Genomic DNA, 13619 nt, shown 5'->3' with positions numbered 1-13619 from the left:
GCTGCCTCAGCATCTATCAGCACAGTCCATTCACCAGGCCAGACTCAGGAATGGGGAGGGAGGCTGCCCCGACACACTTCCTGGGGTAGGGGGAATGAGGCCTCTTTCCAGAGGAACAGACTGTAAGCTGAGGTGAGGCTTCTGGAACCTCCCTCCCTAGGAGGGGAAGCTGGTGAGACCATGTGTGCCGGACACAGCTGGGTCTGCCCCAGCTGGCTTTACAATGGGAGGCAGCAAAACTTAGAAAGCTGGGTTTTGAGGGCCCAGGCCTCGGAGGGCTTTGGGGGAGCAGCTGCTATGCTCCTTCGTGTTGCCGCCCTAAATCAGTCTCCACCAAAGTGATGAGGGGGAGCATGTGTCCCCCCAGAGGCAGCCACAGGCTGAGGGAGCAGCTACACCTAGGCTGTGTCGCCCCAGCATCTCTGCACAGCTTCCCTCCGAATACTGCCTTCAAGACCCACCACCCAAATGAAACCAAAATGGAATTTCCCCCCAGTACAAATCAAGCCACGCTGTTTTTCAAGAAAACGATTGTAGCTAAACCTGAAACCTGAACCTGAAAACCTAACTGTCCTGTCATCTGCTTTGTCCCAAAGGCTGGACTAGGTCCAGTTCAGCAAACGCTTGTGATTGAGGCATTTCAGATGTCAAATCACTGGTCAGAGTGCAAACAAAGGCATCTTCCAGTCAAGGCCAAGCTGACCCACTCCCACCCTCTTCCTGGCCCAGAGGATCCAGATATGAGCCTGGCCCGGCCACCCCTGCCCCCGTCCCTGTCTCCTGCAGGCCTCTGGCAGCCAAGGCCTGGCAGAGCCGCACCCCGCACAGCTGCAGATATTTATAGCCCTGTCCCTTCCCAGCCCTGTCCAAGCTCCGAAGCTCCCGAGGGCTCTGCTCCGACGGCTGTTTATCTCCCTTGGCTCCCTGCTGCAACTTCAAATCGAGGCCATCAAGAAGTTCAGGGACTCGTCTCCTGTAAAAACTGGCATTGTGCTGCTCTAATATTAAAGTTGTCTTTTCCAGTTCTCTGGCTGGGGGCGGGGGAAGCTGGGAGAAATGAATTCCTGACACATTTTTCTTTGGGTATTTTTGGCTTGCAGTGCCTGCATCTACCTACAGCCCATCCCCAGGGGCCAATTACAGTCCAGCCCCCTACACCTCCTCCCCTGCCCCCGCCTACACCCCTTCCCCTGCCCCCGCCTACTCCCCCTCCCCAGCACCAGCCTATACCCCCTCGCCAGCCCCAAGCTATAATCCTGCACCCTACAGCGGGGGCCCTGCGGAGTCTGCCAGCCGTCCCCCATGGGTGACAGACGACAGCTTCTCTCAGAAGTTTGCCCCTGGCAAGAGCACCACCACTGTCAGCAAGCAAGGCCTGCCCCGAGGGACCCCTGCCTACAGCGCACCACCGGCTCCACAGGTGTCCCCCCTTGCCAGGGGTACCGTGCAGAGGGCGGAGCGCTTCCCAGCCAGCAGCAGGACTCCGCTCTGTGGTCACTGCAACAGCATCATCCGGTAAGGGCCAGCTGTGCCTCTGTGCTGGGGTGCTGGGACGAGAGGGGGACGGGAGGGCAGATGTAGGGAGAAGGCCGCATGCAGGACAGCCTCAGGTCCCTCTGGCTTGCCATCTGGTCTGACCCTCTCTGAGCTTTAGCTTCCATACCTGTGTGATACCCACTTCCCTGGGGAGTTGGGAGGATTCCACGAGGTGAGTGGGTGAAGCTCCCAGCACGGTGCCCGTGCCAGCACCGCCCCCTTGGGCTAAGGCTGGGTTCTGGGAATTGCAGGTCTGGATGGTAGATTTATTGGGCCTGTTGCAAGCTAGCTGACAGTGCTAGTTTTGACCCAGCTTTCCTTCCTTTCGAGGTGCTCCTGGGTCTGTCCACAGACAAGCCCGTGCTGCTCAGGGCTTTGGTGGGCATCTGCCACACTAAAAGGAAAACAAGTCATTTCATGCTTAGAGGCCAAGGATCATGGGTGGTACTTGTTTGAATATAGTATGTTTATAGTATGTGCATATGTGTGTGGGGGGTGGGCTTGTGTATATGAAAAATACACTTTTATTTAAAAATAAAGTATCATTAGAAAAAATATACTCATTAGAGAAGAATTAGAAAATTCAGAAAAGTAAAAATTAAAACATGAAGCGTTTCTTCAGTGCCACTGTCTGACTACTAATCTGGAGCCAGGTTTGTGTCCCGGGTCTACCATACTAGCCCTATAGCCTTGAACAACTTACTTAACATCCCTGTACCTCAGCTTCCTTATCTGAAAATGCGTATCATAATAGTACCTGCTTCATAGGATTGTTGTGAGAATTAAACACGTTAAATAATGCAAATTTCTTCTTGAATGGTACCTGGCGCAGAGTAAGCACTTAATAAATGCTAGCCATTAGCACCGTCATCATTGCTCTTCTTACTACAATTATCAGTCGTCAACCTAATGGATATTCCATAACATACTTATCCAGTCCCCTGCTAGTGGATGTTCAAGTCGCTTCCCTATCTCTATTTGTTGCAAGTGATGAAACAACATCTTTTTGCCTGGAGCTTTATCTGAATTTCCTGTTATTTCATTAGAACAGTCACAGAAGTTATAGCGTTCTAGGGTCAAAGTGTGAATATTGTTGAGCGTTTTGAAATATCTGGTGTTAAGCTTTGGGGGCTGCCTTAGAGGGGGTACTATTCTCTGCTTCCCCAGGGGCCCCTTTCTGGTAGCCATGGGCCGCTCCTGGCACCCAGAAGAGTTCAACTGTGCCTACTGCAAGACCTCCCTGGCAGACGTGTGCTTTGTGGAGGAGCAGAACAACGTTTACTGTGAGCGGTGTTATGAGCAGTTCTTTGCCCCGGTCTGTGCCAAGTGCAACACCAAAATCATGGGGGTAAGTGGGCTGCATTCCTCTCCTCTGACCCTTGTCTCTTTTCCAACCAATCTCTCCTCCTCCGCAAGGTTGTGGGGTCCTATTTGGAAGCCAAGAAGTTGCTGTGCTAACAGAGCAAGAACAACTCCATTTCTGTCCTAGAAGGGAGTTGGTTTGCCACCAATGAACTAGGGAGTAAATGAACTTGAAGCAAGAGATCCGTGGGCCACATCCCTGGCCACACAGCTTGAAGTGGTGGCAGAGCTTCTGCAAAGCAAGTTACTGCTTCCTAGCCTGACCTCACCGTGCACCTGCATGTGGCTTTGACCCTCGATGCCCCTTTGGTTAAATGGCGATAACATATAGTACTTCCCTCCCAGGTTGGGCGGGAGGGTGAAGCGTCACAGCTTATGGAAGCACACACAGAACCTGGCACCCAGCAAGTGCTGCACGAGTAGGAGCCTCTCCTCTGCCGCCCCTAGCCTTCTGCGGCGTGTCCAAGGCCCGCTTCTTGGGCTCTCCTGCCCTGCTCCCTGATGGGATGCTCCGGCAGTGACGGGGCTGGTGTGGAAGTTAAGCCTGCCTTCTTCTCCCTCCTGGACCTTTCTGTCCTGAGCTGAGGCTCTTTTCCCCAGGAAGTGATGCATGCCTTGAGACAGACGTGGCACACCACCTGCTTTGTCTGTGCAGCCTGCAAGAAGCCCTTCGGGAACAGCCTCTTCCACATGGAAGATGGGGAGCCCTACTGTGAGAAAGGTAGGACCTCTGTGCTGTGGGGAGGCCCCACAGTCTGGGAAAAAGGGGTAGGAGTTCCCTTTCACACACATTCAATCTGTGCTGTTTTCCCTGCACCAAATATGTGGACCACAAGTCGGCATCTTGTGACCGCTTAGGAAACCTTTCAGATGATTTTGATTTGAAGACCACAAGGTCTAGTCTGAAAAGGCTTTGGCGCCGGCCTTTGTCCTAGGTTCTGTTCCAGGCTCCTGTTTCAGGCTGGCTTTGTAACCCTGATTGAGTTACTAAACTTCTCTGAGCCTCACTCTCCCCATCTGTAAGAGGGGGAGATCAACACCTGCCTCCCAGAGTTGTGGAGGATTAAACCAGAGAAACTTCGGAACTAGTCAAGTACATGCAGGTCCCCTCCCAGCTCCTGTGATGTTTACCAGACTTTGATGTTCCTTCAGCGTCCAGCCAACTCCCTGTCTGAATTCGGAGTTTCTCTGTTCTCCCCTTACGCTATATGTTATCTTATAACTTGGAGTCAATTACGGTAAATTCTGAAGATAAAGCCATCTGTTAGAGTTGGGCATCCTGGCTAACTAACCATTCAGTCACTCACACATTCACACACTCATTTATTCATAGCCTGCCTCTTTCAGATAAGGATTTGAGGCAGGTTCCAACAAAGGTAACAAAAACATGAAAGTTAAGACAATAGAACTAGCAAAGCAGCACCAAGAAGAAGAGGGAAAAGGAAACATGCTGATTATGAAGAATAACAGAGCTGCACTGACTGGGTAGCAAATGTGAGAGCAAAAAGAGAAACATGGTAAGTTAGTTTACTTTAAAACCAGAAAGGAGAAACATTTCAGTTCTTCAAGGGGAAAAGGAAAACAAAATAAAAATTTTTTTCCCCCGACAATAAATTATAGAAGAAACTTCTTGGGTTCTGAGGTACTGGTGAATTCTCTTTCCAGCTCTGAGGCTCACTGAATGACTTTAAATAAGTCACTCAGTCATCCTGGCCTCAGAGTTCATATCAGTAAAAGGGAGAAGATAACACCTGTCTTTTCCCTTCTTAGGAGGAAATGGTGATGATTGGTAATTAATAAAAGTGCTGTGGCACCAATACAAATTGCTATTGTTAGTCGACTAAAAGCATTATAACTTTCATAATGTGTGATAAGCCATAATTTATGCGTGAGGCTTGTGAAAGAATGATAGATTAACACTATTACCAGTGCTCCTCTCCGTAGCACCCCCCAAAAAAGATTTTCAGAAATGATGTTTTGATTAAGAAGACCCAGGAAAGGGATCGTCTACTGTTAAGAAAAGACAGCAAGGAAGCAGGTTTAGCCTCAGCCTTAGGCACCCTGAGAGACCCTGACTGAAGGCCCACAGGGGCCACTTCCAGGCTGTGTGACCATGGACAGGATGCTTGCCCTTTCTGAGTCTCTCCTTCTTCGCTTAACTCTCAGAGGCTGTTGTGAGGATTAACTGAGATAATGGGTGCACAGCTCTGTAATGGCTCTGGGAGACCCACAGCTCTCCAAGAAGCACAGTTTGAAACTACTTCCTTAAGCAATGGGAGTCACTGTGATGTTTTAAGTAAAGAAATAACACAATTTAATTTTTATTTTAGAAAGAGCATTAGAAATTTAATATGCTTGTTGAATGTGATAAAGGGTGATATTCTTATAAACAAAGTAAAGAAAGGCGAGCTCGATGATCCAATAGTGAGGTAAAGTCAAGCCTGTTGGTTAACCTGCCCTAGAGATAAAATATCAGAGTCAGCCCCTGTCCCCGTACCATGGGACACTGTGTTTGGTTCTGACCTTGTCTTTTTTTTTTTTTTAATTATCGTGGGGGAAAAAATACACATATAAAATTTACCATCCTAATTTTTTTTTTTTTTTGGCTTTTCACTTTTTATTTTATATTGGAGTATCACCGATTAACAATGTTGTGATAGTTTCTGGTGCATAGCAAAGGGACTCAGCCATACATATACATGTATCCATCCTAACCATTTTTAAGTGTACAGTACAGTAAAGTATATTCACACTGTTGATTGATCTGAAACAGATCTCCAGAATTTTTTCATCTTGCAAATATGAAGCTCTGTACCAATTAAACAACTCCCCTTTTCCCCTCTCCCTCCAGTCCCAAAGAAAATTATAAAGACCTAATAGAAGAAATGAAGGAATACATAAATGAGAAACTAGATTATTTTCCTGGTGGGAAAGGCCCATGCACAAACTTTATTTAATACCAATTACATTCCCCTTTTGTAGAATAAATGAGGAAAATACCAGCTTTTTAAAAAAATGTATTAGGGGACTTCCCTGGCAGTCCAGTGGTTAAGACTCTGCGCTTCCAATGCAGGGGGCGTGGCTTCAATCCCTGGTTGGGGAGCTAAGATCCCACAGGCCGTGGGGTGCGGCCAATAAATAAATTAATTACTTTTAAAAAATGTACTAGGGTCACACCTGTGATACCAAATTCATAGTTCATAGCCCCCACTTCATGTTGACTCTCAGCAGGTGGTCTGAGACAGTGACTAGGCATACTGTCCACAAGGAGATCTGAGCAGAAAACCTCTGTAAGAAAAAGCCAACTGTGGCAGAGCTGTGGAGAGACAAGTACACTTCTAGGAGAATGAAGGCTTCGTAAAAGGCATCAAGATTCTTCTAGAAGAATCTGGGAGAGTTCTACAGTGAGTGCAGTGGGAGTGCTGCCCACTACCAGGCCCAGACAACTGGGGCTGAGAAGCACAGGCCTGGCCCGCTGTCTCACCTGTGTGTCTCTGACTAGGCCCTTCACCTCTTCCAGCCTCATCCGCAAAACAGAACAAAAACAATTTTGCCAAGACTAAGTTTATTCATTAATTTATTGATTCTGTGATTCATCCATTCACTCATTCATTTGACATATGTGTTGGGTACTGACTTGTGTGCCAGGCACTGTGCTGGGAGTACAAAGAAAACTAGTACATAGGGCTTCCCTGGTGGCGCAGTGGTTGAGAGTCCGCCTGCCGATGCAGGGGACACGGGTTCGTGCCCCGGTCCGGGAAGATCCCACATGCCATGGAGCGGCTGGGCCGGTGAGCCATGGCCGCTGAGCCTGCGCGTCCGGAGCCTGTGCTCCGCGACGGGAGAGGCCACAACGGTGAGAGGCCCGCGTACCACAAAAAAAAAAAGAAAAAGAAAAAAAGAAAACTAATACATAGACCTTGACATTGAGATACTAGCAAATAATACAATCTACGTGAGGATGCTTGGTAAACTGTAAAGCATTATGTAAATAATATTTGGTATTATTATCTCTTCGGCTGGGGGAGGGGAACATGTCCCAACAAAATAGCTCAGGTATTGTTTCTAGTAGTGAAAATTTATTATCAACACAGATGCCCAATGACAGAAGAATGACCAAGCAAAGAACATGCTACAACTCTAAGAAATGTTAAAGGCTCTCACTCTTCCAAAATAAGCAGAGCTGCTGGGAAATAGGATTTTTTTTTCTTTTTTGGGATTGGTCTGTTTGGACCGTAAGAGGTGACAGAGCAGAGGAGAAAATCACCCTGCAGAAAGTTAATGACAGTTCCAGAAAGTGTTTGCAGATCAAACCAGCACAGGGTGGTGACTAAGCCTGAATCTGCACCACACCAGTGCAAATTATTGGAAAAGGAAAAAACCAATCATGGAACTGAGTATTTTGTCTGCAAGATGACAAGTAACCAATTAGGTTTCATCCACTGCCCCCAGCCCAGTGATTTGGGGGGTTGTTCTGACATTGGGTCGATGTGGCTGGGACACTCCTCCCAGCCTGCCTGGATGCCTGGTCCTTACTCTGCCTTTCATTTCAGACTATATCAATCTGTTCAGCACCAAGTGTCACGGTTGCGATTTCCCCGTGGAGGCCGGTGACAAGTTTATCGAAGCCCTGGGGCATACTTGGCACGACACCTGCTTCATTTGCGCAGTATGTTTTTTGCTTGGGGTTCTGACTTTCTGAGAAGAGGCAGGAGGGACCAAGTGGGGCCAGATGACCAACCCTTTACATCCCTTTCAACCCTGGCATTCTAATATTCTGTCATTTTTAAAAGCCGGCAAATACTATGATGCCTTGATATGTCACAGCTGAGCAAAGTTTTATTACTAATAATGATTTATTAACCAATATGGCTTTGTTACTCTCCACTTCATTAAGGACAGAAGAGTGTCTTAGGATCTGGCAAACTAGCAGCTTTCCTCAGCAGTGATGCTATCAATAGGTGGGAGGAGTGAATGATGTTGGGATTTAATAGGGGCAGGTGGCTTCCCATGGTTATAGGTCATTTAAGATATGATGACGTGATTCAATGGTTTTCCCCTAAATTTTCACCATGAACACTAGATTGGAGCTTATTGACTAATCCTATGAAAAGCTGAGATAAGTTTTCTTTTGACCGAACCTTTAGAAATCAGGGCTGAGTATCATTGCATTTTCCTAAATGGTCCTGTTCTCGATATATAGTTGCCAGGAGATAAGCCCTAGATTAAGTATTAACCATGTGCAGTTTATTTCTGCTGAACAGCCAGGTCATTTTTACCGTGAGATTGACGTTTTCCTTCCAAGGGCTTTGGGCTGGGGAAGGGACAGGGCAATGAGCCTGCCGACATTTAGAGTCTGCGTTAGAATTAGAAAACAGTCATCCCTGATAAAGCCCCGTAATGTGAATCTATAATTGACTAAACTTTATTTGGGAAAATCAATGTACTACTACTGCTTTTTTTTTTTTTACCAGAGTTGCTCAAGGTAAATTTTGGGAATGTGTGAAAGGTCTACATAGTTTAAACTTGAACAATTATTATAGACTTATGACATAGGACAACCATAGTCATAATGTTTACTGCAATTCACTTCAGTTTTTACACTTCATTTCTATATTCCCTCCCATCTATGGGGTGCATTGTATTCACTCCATATATTAGTTTGCTAGGGCTGCCGTGACAAAGTACCACAATTGAATAGCTTAAACAACAGACGCTTACTCTCTCACAGTTCTGGGGGCTAGAAGTCCAAATTCAAGATGTCAGCAGGGACCTGCTCTCTCTCCTATCTGCTGGTGGTTGCCAGCCATGCTTGGTGTTTCTTGAATTGTAGCTGCATAACTGCAATCTCTGCCTCCATTGTCACAAGGCTGCCTTCCCTCTGTGTGTCTGTGTCTTCACATGACACTCTCCTCTGTGCAGGTTTCTGTCTCTGTGTCTCTTCCCTTCTTATAAGAACACTAGTCATATTGGATTAAGGGCCCACCGTACTCCATATGACGTCATCTTAACCTCAGTTTTAATTTAGTCTGCAAAGACCCTATTTCCAAATAAGGTCACTGCTATGTCCCTGTGCTGGATAGGCTGGAGGTACTCAGGCTTGGGACTTTAACATGTGAATTTAGGGCGGCACAGTTCAATCCGTAACACTTTTTCTAGCCCTTTGAACAGATTCTCTAATTGCCTTTTAGGGTCCTTAAACTATATCAGGACCTCCCCTCCAATAAGGGACAACAATACAAATATACCGGCTTTGGGGTTGTCCCCTGAAGAGCCACAGCTCAGCGAGGCACCGTACAGGGCTTTCTGACCCTTACCTTCAAGCCATGGCTTGTCTGATCCTAAGATGCTGCCTGCAAATCTGGTTACCCAGCTTCTAGAAAGATCTAAGAGACTTGGAGGAGGTCCAGGGAAGACAGAGGCGTAGAAGGCCTGTTCTCCAAAGACAGGCTGATGAGAGGTCTGTGTCACATGGAGAGGGAATCATGCAGAGGTGAGCATGGGTCTGCTCCCTCACGCTTGCCGTGTTTGGCTGAGTCATGATGGCACAAGTCCCAGAGAGAGACAAGAAGAAGCGGTAAAGCCTGGGGTTGTTCAGGCTGAGATTACAGATAAGTTCCAGTCAGGTGTGAAAGACCCACAGCACTGCCCAGAGGGTCTGCGCAAAGAAACCAGTCAGATCCCGTCCTCTGGAGAATCAGCACAGAGAATCGTTACGCCTTCCCCCAAACTAGCCCTGCGTAGTACTCACTGCCCCATGAAGCTATATCAAAGTGGAATATGGTTTAATTTTTGGAAAGCAATATTTTGATTGGAAAACTTTCAGGGTTTTGTTTTCTTTGGTCCTTTTTCCATCACTTTGTATTTCCAAATCACTTTTAATGAGCATATATTTTCCTGTAACTTAAAAAAAAAAAAAAAAAACTAGTAAGAAAGGAAGATCAGGACTAGCTCTTGCGGCTGACATGCTGTTTTCCCATCAGTTAGATCTCAGGGGAGCACATACTTCAGACTAATTCAGTTGAGTTTGAGGAATACAAAAGTCTCCCAGAACAAGTCTCTACCTTCAAGGAATTTAGAATCTTGAAAGGAAAACAAAGCTGACATGTATGAGCAATTAATGAACAGAACAAGACAACATCTCTAAAGTCCCAAGCACATAAAATGAAGGCTGAGAAGGACAGTGCGGGTCAGGGTGAGGGTTTACCTCCTGTCTGGCTTTGGCACTTGAGTCCTAATGGAAAGGATGTGAGTCCTACCTTAGTTGGGGAAACATGTCTTACTGGCCCTTCTTCTCCTTTAAGTCTAGTTGGTATCTAGTTGGTGTGGGTACCAGGAAGGGATGTGATGTGGTGTAACTTTTGTGGGCAGTCGAGGGGCCTCTGCAGCTGGCCTATTTCATCGCCTTCCACTCTGTCGTCAGCACTCTATGGCCACCACTCCTTCCCAGCCAGGCCCTGCTGCCACTTGACCACAGAGCCTGGGGGTTGGACCATCCCTGCTGTGCCACTGTGATGGGTAGGTTGGAGGCCTCCTCCACCATGGAGCCCCATTGCGTCCCACCTGCAGGCTCCTGGCCCAAGGCACTGAGTACGACCTCTCTATGACAGTTCTTTCCCTCAGTCTCATCTTATCAGTGAGCCACCTCTGAGGCTCTGGCCTTTCCTCACTCCTTGGTCCTCAGTCTCCCAACACCCTCTCCAGCCTGACTCATCCAGAGTTTTCACAAGCAACCAGCACTGTCTCAGACCAGGCAGGGTCTCCTAGCCAGAGCCCCGGCTGTTGACCAGCAGCTCCTTGCCAACTCATTCCAGAGCTGCCTTCCTGTCTCTCCCAAAACCCATCCTCACCAGTTGGATCTTGGGTGCCACCATCTTAGACTTGTCTGCAAGTTGTCACCACAGCTTGAGGCCACCACAGGAGCCTGGTTACACTCAATATCACTGCATCTATCTGGGATGTTTTGAGACACTTTCTCAGGTCATTGGCTCCCAGAGCCCATTGGCAGCCCTGTGTGATCTCAGGTATAACGTCCTCAACTGGGCCATCAGGGCCTCACACTTGGGACCACCATGATGCCACTTTTCTTTCCAGCTTTCTTGGAGCAGACACATGCTCAGTGGCCCAAGCTCATCTCGGAAGGGTGATTTCTGTATCCTCATGCTTACCTCCACCTGGGAATTCCACCTGCACTTCCTCTCATGTCAATGTCCTGGTTGTGGTCCCCAATTCTGCTCCCCACTAGGGATCTTCAGTGCCCTCTCTGAGGCTAGGGCCTGTCCCAGCCTATGTGACTTCCCAGCTGACTGGCAACTGGCAGATTGCCCACCCAGGACCAGACCTCATACTGGTAGTCCAGCAAGCTTAGTGAACTACCTCGATACAAGTCCGTAAACCCAGAACAATTTCAAGTAAACATAGCCCCTCTCTGCTATGAGGTGTGGGGAGAATGAGCTTAGAACTGGAGTCTCGCAGACCTGAATATGGATGCCCAGCTTCTACAACTTTCTAGGTCTGTGACTTGAGCAAGACACTTGGGCTCTTTGAGCCTCAGCTTTCAATTGTGAAATGAGGAACAGTCATACCTATCCCATAAAGTTTTTGTGGAAATTAAATGAGACCATGTAGGGACCTCCCTGGCGGTGCAGTGGTTAAGAATCTGCCTGCCAATGCAAGGGACACAGGTTCGATCCCCGGTCCGGGAAGGTCCCACATGCTGCGGGGTGACTGGACCTGTGTGCCACAACTACTGAGCCTGTGCTATAGAGCCCACTTGCCACAACTTCTGAGCCCGTGTACTACAACTACAGAAGCTCGTGCACCTAGAGCCTGTGCTCTGCAACAAAAAGAAGCCACCGCAATGAGAAGCCCGTGCACCGCAACGAAGAGTAGCCCCTGCTCACTGCAACTAGAGAAAGCCCGCATGCAGCAACAAAGACCCAACACAGTCAAAAATAAAATAAGATTAAAAAAAATAATAAGACCATGTATACAGAGTGTCTGGCATCGTACTTGACCCGCAGTAGTCTCAACAAATATTACTGATCTCCCTTCTTTTTGTTTTGTTAGCATCTTCAAACTGCACTCATATGTTGTCATCATGGGGATATATAATTTTGCCTCTTTTTTTTTTCAGTCAGTGTTTTCCTGCATACGCTTTGCCATATTTGATTTATTTTTTCGTGGTGGCCTGTCATTGGAAAAATGCACCTTAAAAATTAACTTAATCATCTCCCCATTGAGAGAAATATTAGTAGTTTTTCAGTTTGTAGTTGAGCATATGTTGCTTTCCTGTTCTGTGCAATAGTTGCTGCAAGATGAAATTCTCCAGAGTGGTGTTACTGGGGTACAGGGCAGGCACATCTTCATGGCTTCTCTCCAGTGTTGCCACATCCCCTGCAGAAGGCTGCGCTGATTCATGTGTCCCTAGCAGTGACAAGTAGGCCTGATCCCCTTTTGGCATTGCTGACTTTTGACTGATTACTTTTTTTTTTCATTTTCTGGCTCCAGTCCTATAAGGTTAAAGGTGACAAGCTATTGAGGCTTTTTGTTTTATTTATTTTGCTAGATTAACAGGTGTCTAGTGATATCTCATGGAGGTTTTAATTACTTTCTCCTTTAATTATTAGTGAGGATCATTTTTCTGACATTTTATATTTCTTTAGGTGTTAATCACTTCTGTGGATATTGACTTACGAATTTGTATTGGTTCCTTATAAATTTTGGATAGCATCAGTTGATCACCTTATTGTGTATATGTTCCGTATTCCATTAATTAAATTTAATTTAACTTGAGTTTATTCCATGTTCCTTTTTGGAAGTCTTGATTTTTAGATAGCTCAACGCATCTACACTGCTTTAGCTGTCAAGTACTTGTGGTAGGGAGAAGCAGGCTGTTGCCTTTTCTCCCATCTGCCTGTGACAGCACTTTGTCTTAAAGGGGTGGCTGAAATCTTTTGTTTGTGTCCCCCGGCCTCATGGGCTGTCTCATGCCTATCTGTTCTCTGTCCCAGGTCTGCCACGTGAACCTGGAGGGGCAGCCATTCTACTCCAAGAAGGACAAACCCTTGTGCAAGAAGCATGCACACGCCATCAACGTGTAGGGAGCCCAGGGTGTCTGCTGGCAACGAAGGATTCAAGGAGGCTGATGTTTCTTTTTGGGGGGAAAAGGGAGAAGACAGGAAGTGACTGAGCCCTTTTGAAGTATAATTTTAGTCCTTTCTTCTGCACACAGATTGTGTATTTGCATAGTTCAGACTAGAAGCCAAATGAAGATTCCTGAACCAAGCTAGTAATTAATCCAAGACTGGAATTGTACTCCAAACACTGAGGACAGAATTCCAAGAACTCAAAAGTGAAAAAGAAAAAGTAACTTTCCCCACACGATACACTTCCCTGAGGTCACCAGAGCAGGGACAGAGCTCAGAGCAGTCATGGAGAATCTGAAGCGTTCTGCGGAGTTCTTTAGAGCTCCTCCAGCAAACAAAATGAAGTGCCAAACAGCCCTCGCTGCAGGGTATTTTTAGAGCCATAGCTGAGCGCTTGTTAGCTAAGACCGATTGGGCTTTCCTCACCAAAAAAGGAAGTGTTATTCCATTACTCGCGTCACGGAGCTACCTCTGCGCATCAGACTTCAGACCTTGCACAGGCTTGAACATTCTCAAGGGAGCCCAGACCTCGGAGGGATGTCTTCTGGGAGCCTCTGGGCAATCGACAGGGCT

The 13619-nt window shown here is 47.0% G+C and overlaps 1 protein-coding gene across 7 annotated transcripts in view; it reads left to right on the top strand.

The window, feature by feature from the left end:
* LDB3 (LIM domain binding 3) overlaps positions 1-13001 on the top strand; it is a gene marked incomplete at both ends in the record, with an annotated part of 55184 nt that extends 42183 nt beyond the window's left edge. For all 7 annotated transcript variants that reach the window (XM_082853955.1, XM_082853956.1, XM_082853952.1 and 4 more), the window contains 5 exons: positions 1101-1515; positions 2704-2884; positions 3499-3619; positions 7452-7567; positions 12912-13001. In XM_082853955.1, coding sequence (XP_082710081.1) covers positions 1101-1515; positions 2704-2884; positions 3499-3619; positions 7452-7567; positions 12912-13001 — 923 coding nt within the window. The remainder of the gene's footprint in view (positions 1-1100; positions 1516-2703; positions 2885-3498; positions 3620-7451; positions 7568-12911) is intronic.
* Between the last annotated feature and the right edge of the window lie 618 nt (positions 13002-13619).

Source organism: Leucopleurus acutus (assembly GCF_964270905.1).
Source record: "Leucopleurus acutus genome assembly, chromosome: 14".
NCBI lineage: Eukaryota > Metazoa > Chordata > Mammalia > Artiodactyla > Delphinidae > Leucopleurus > Leucopleurus acutus.
Note: the sequence above shows the minus strand (reverse complement) of the source record. Positions and strands in the feature narration are given on the sequence as shown.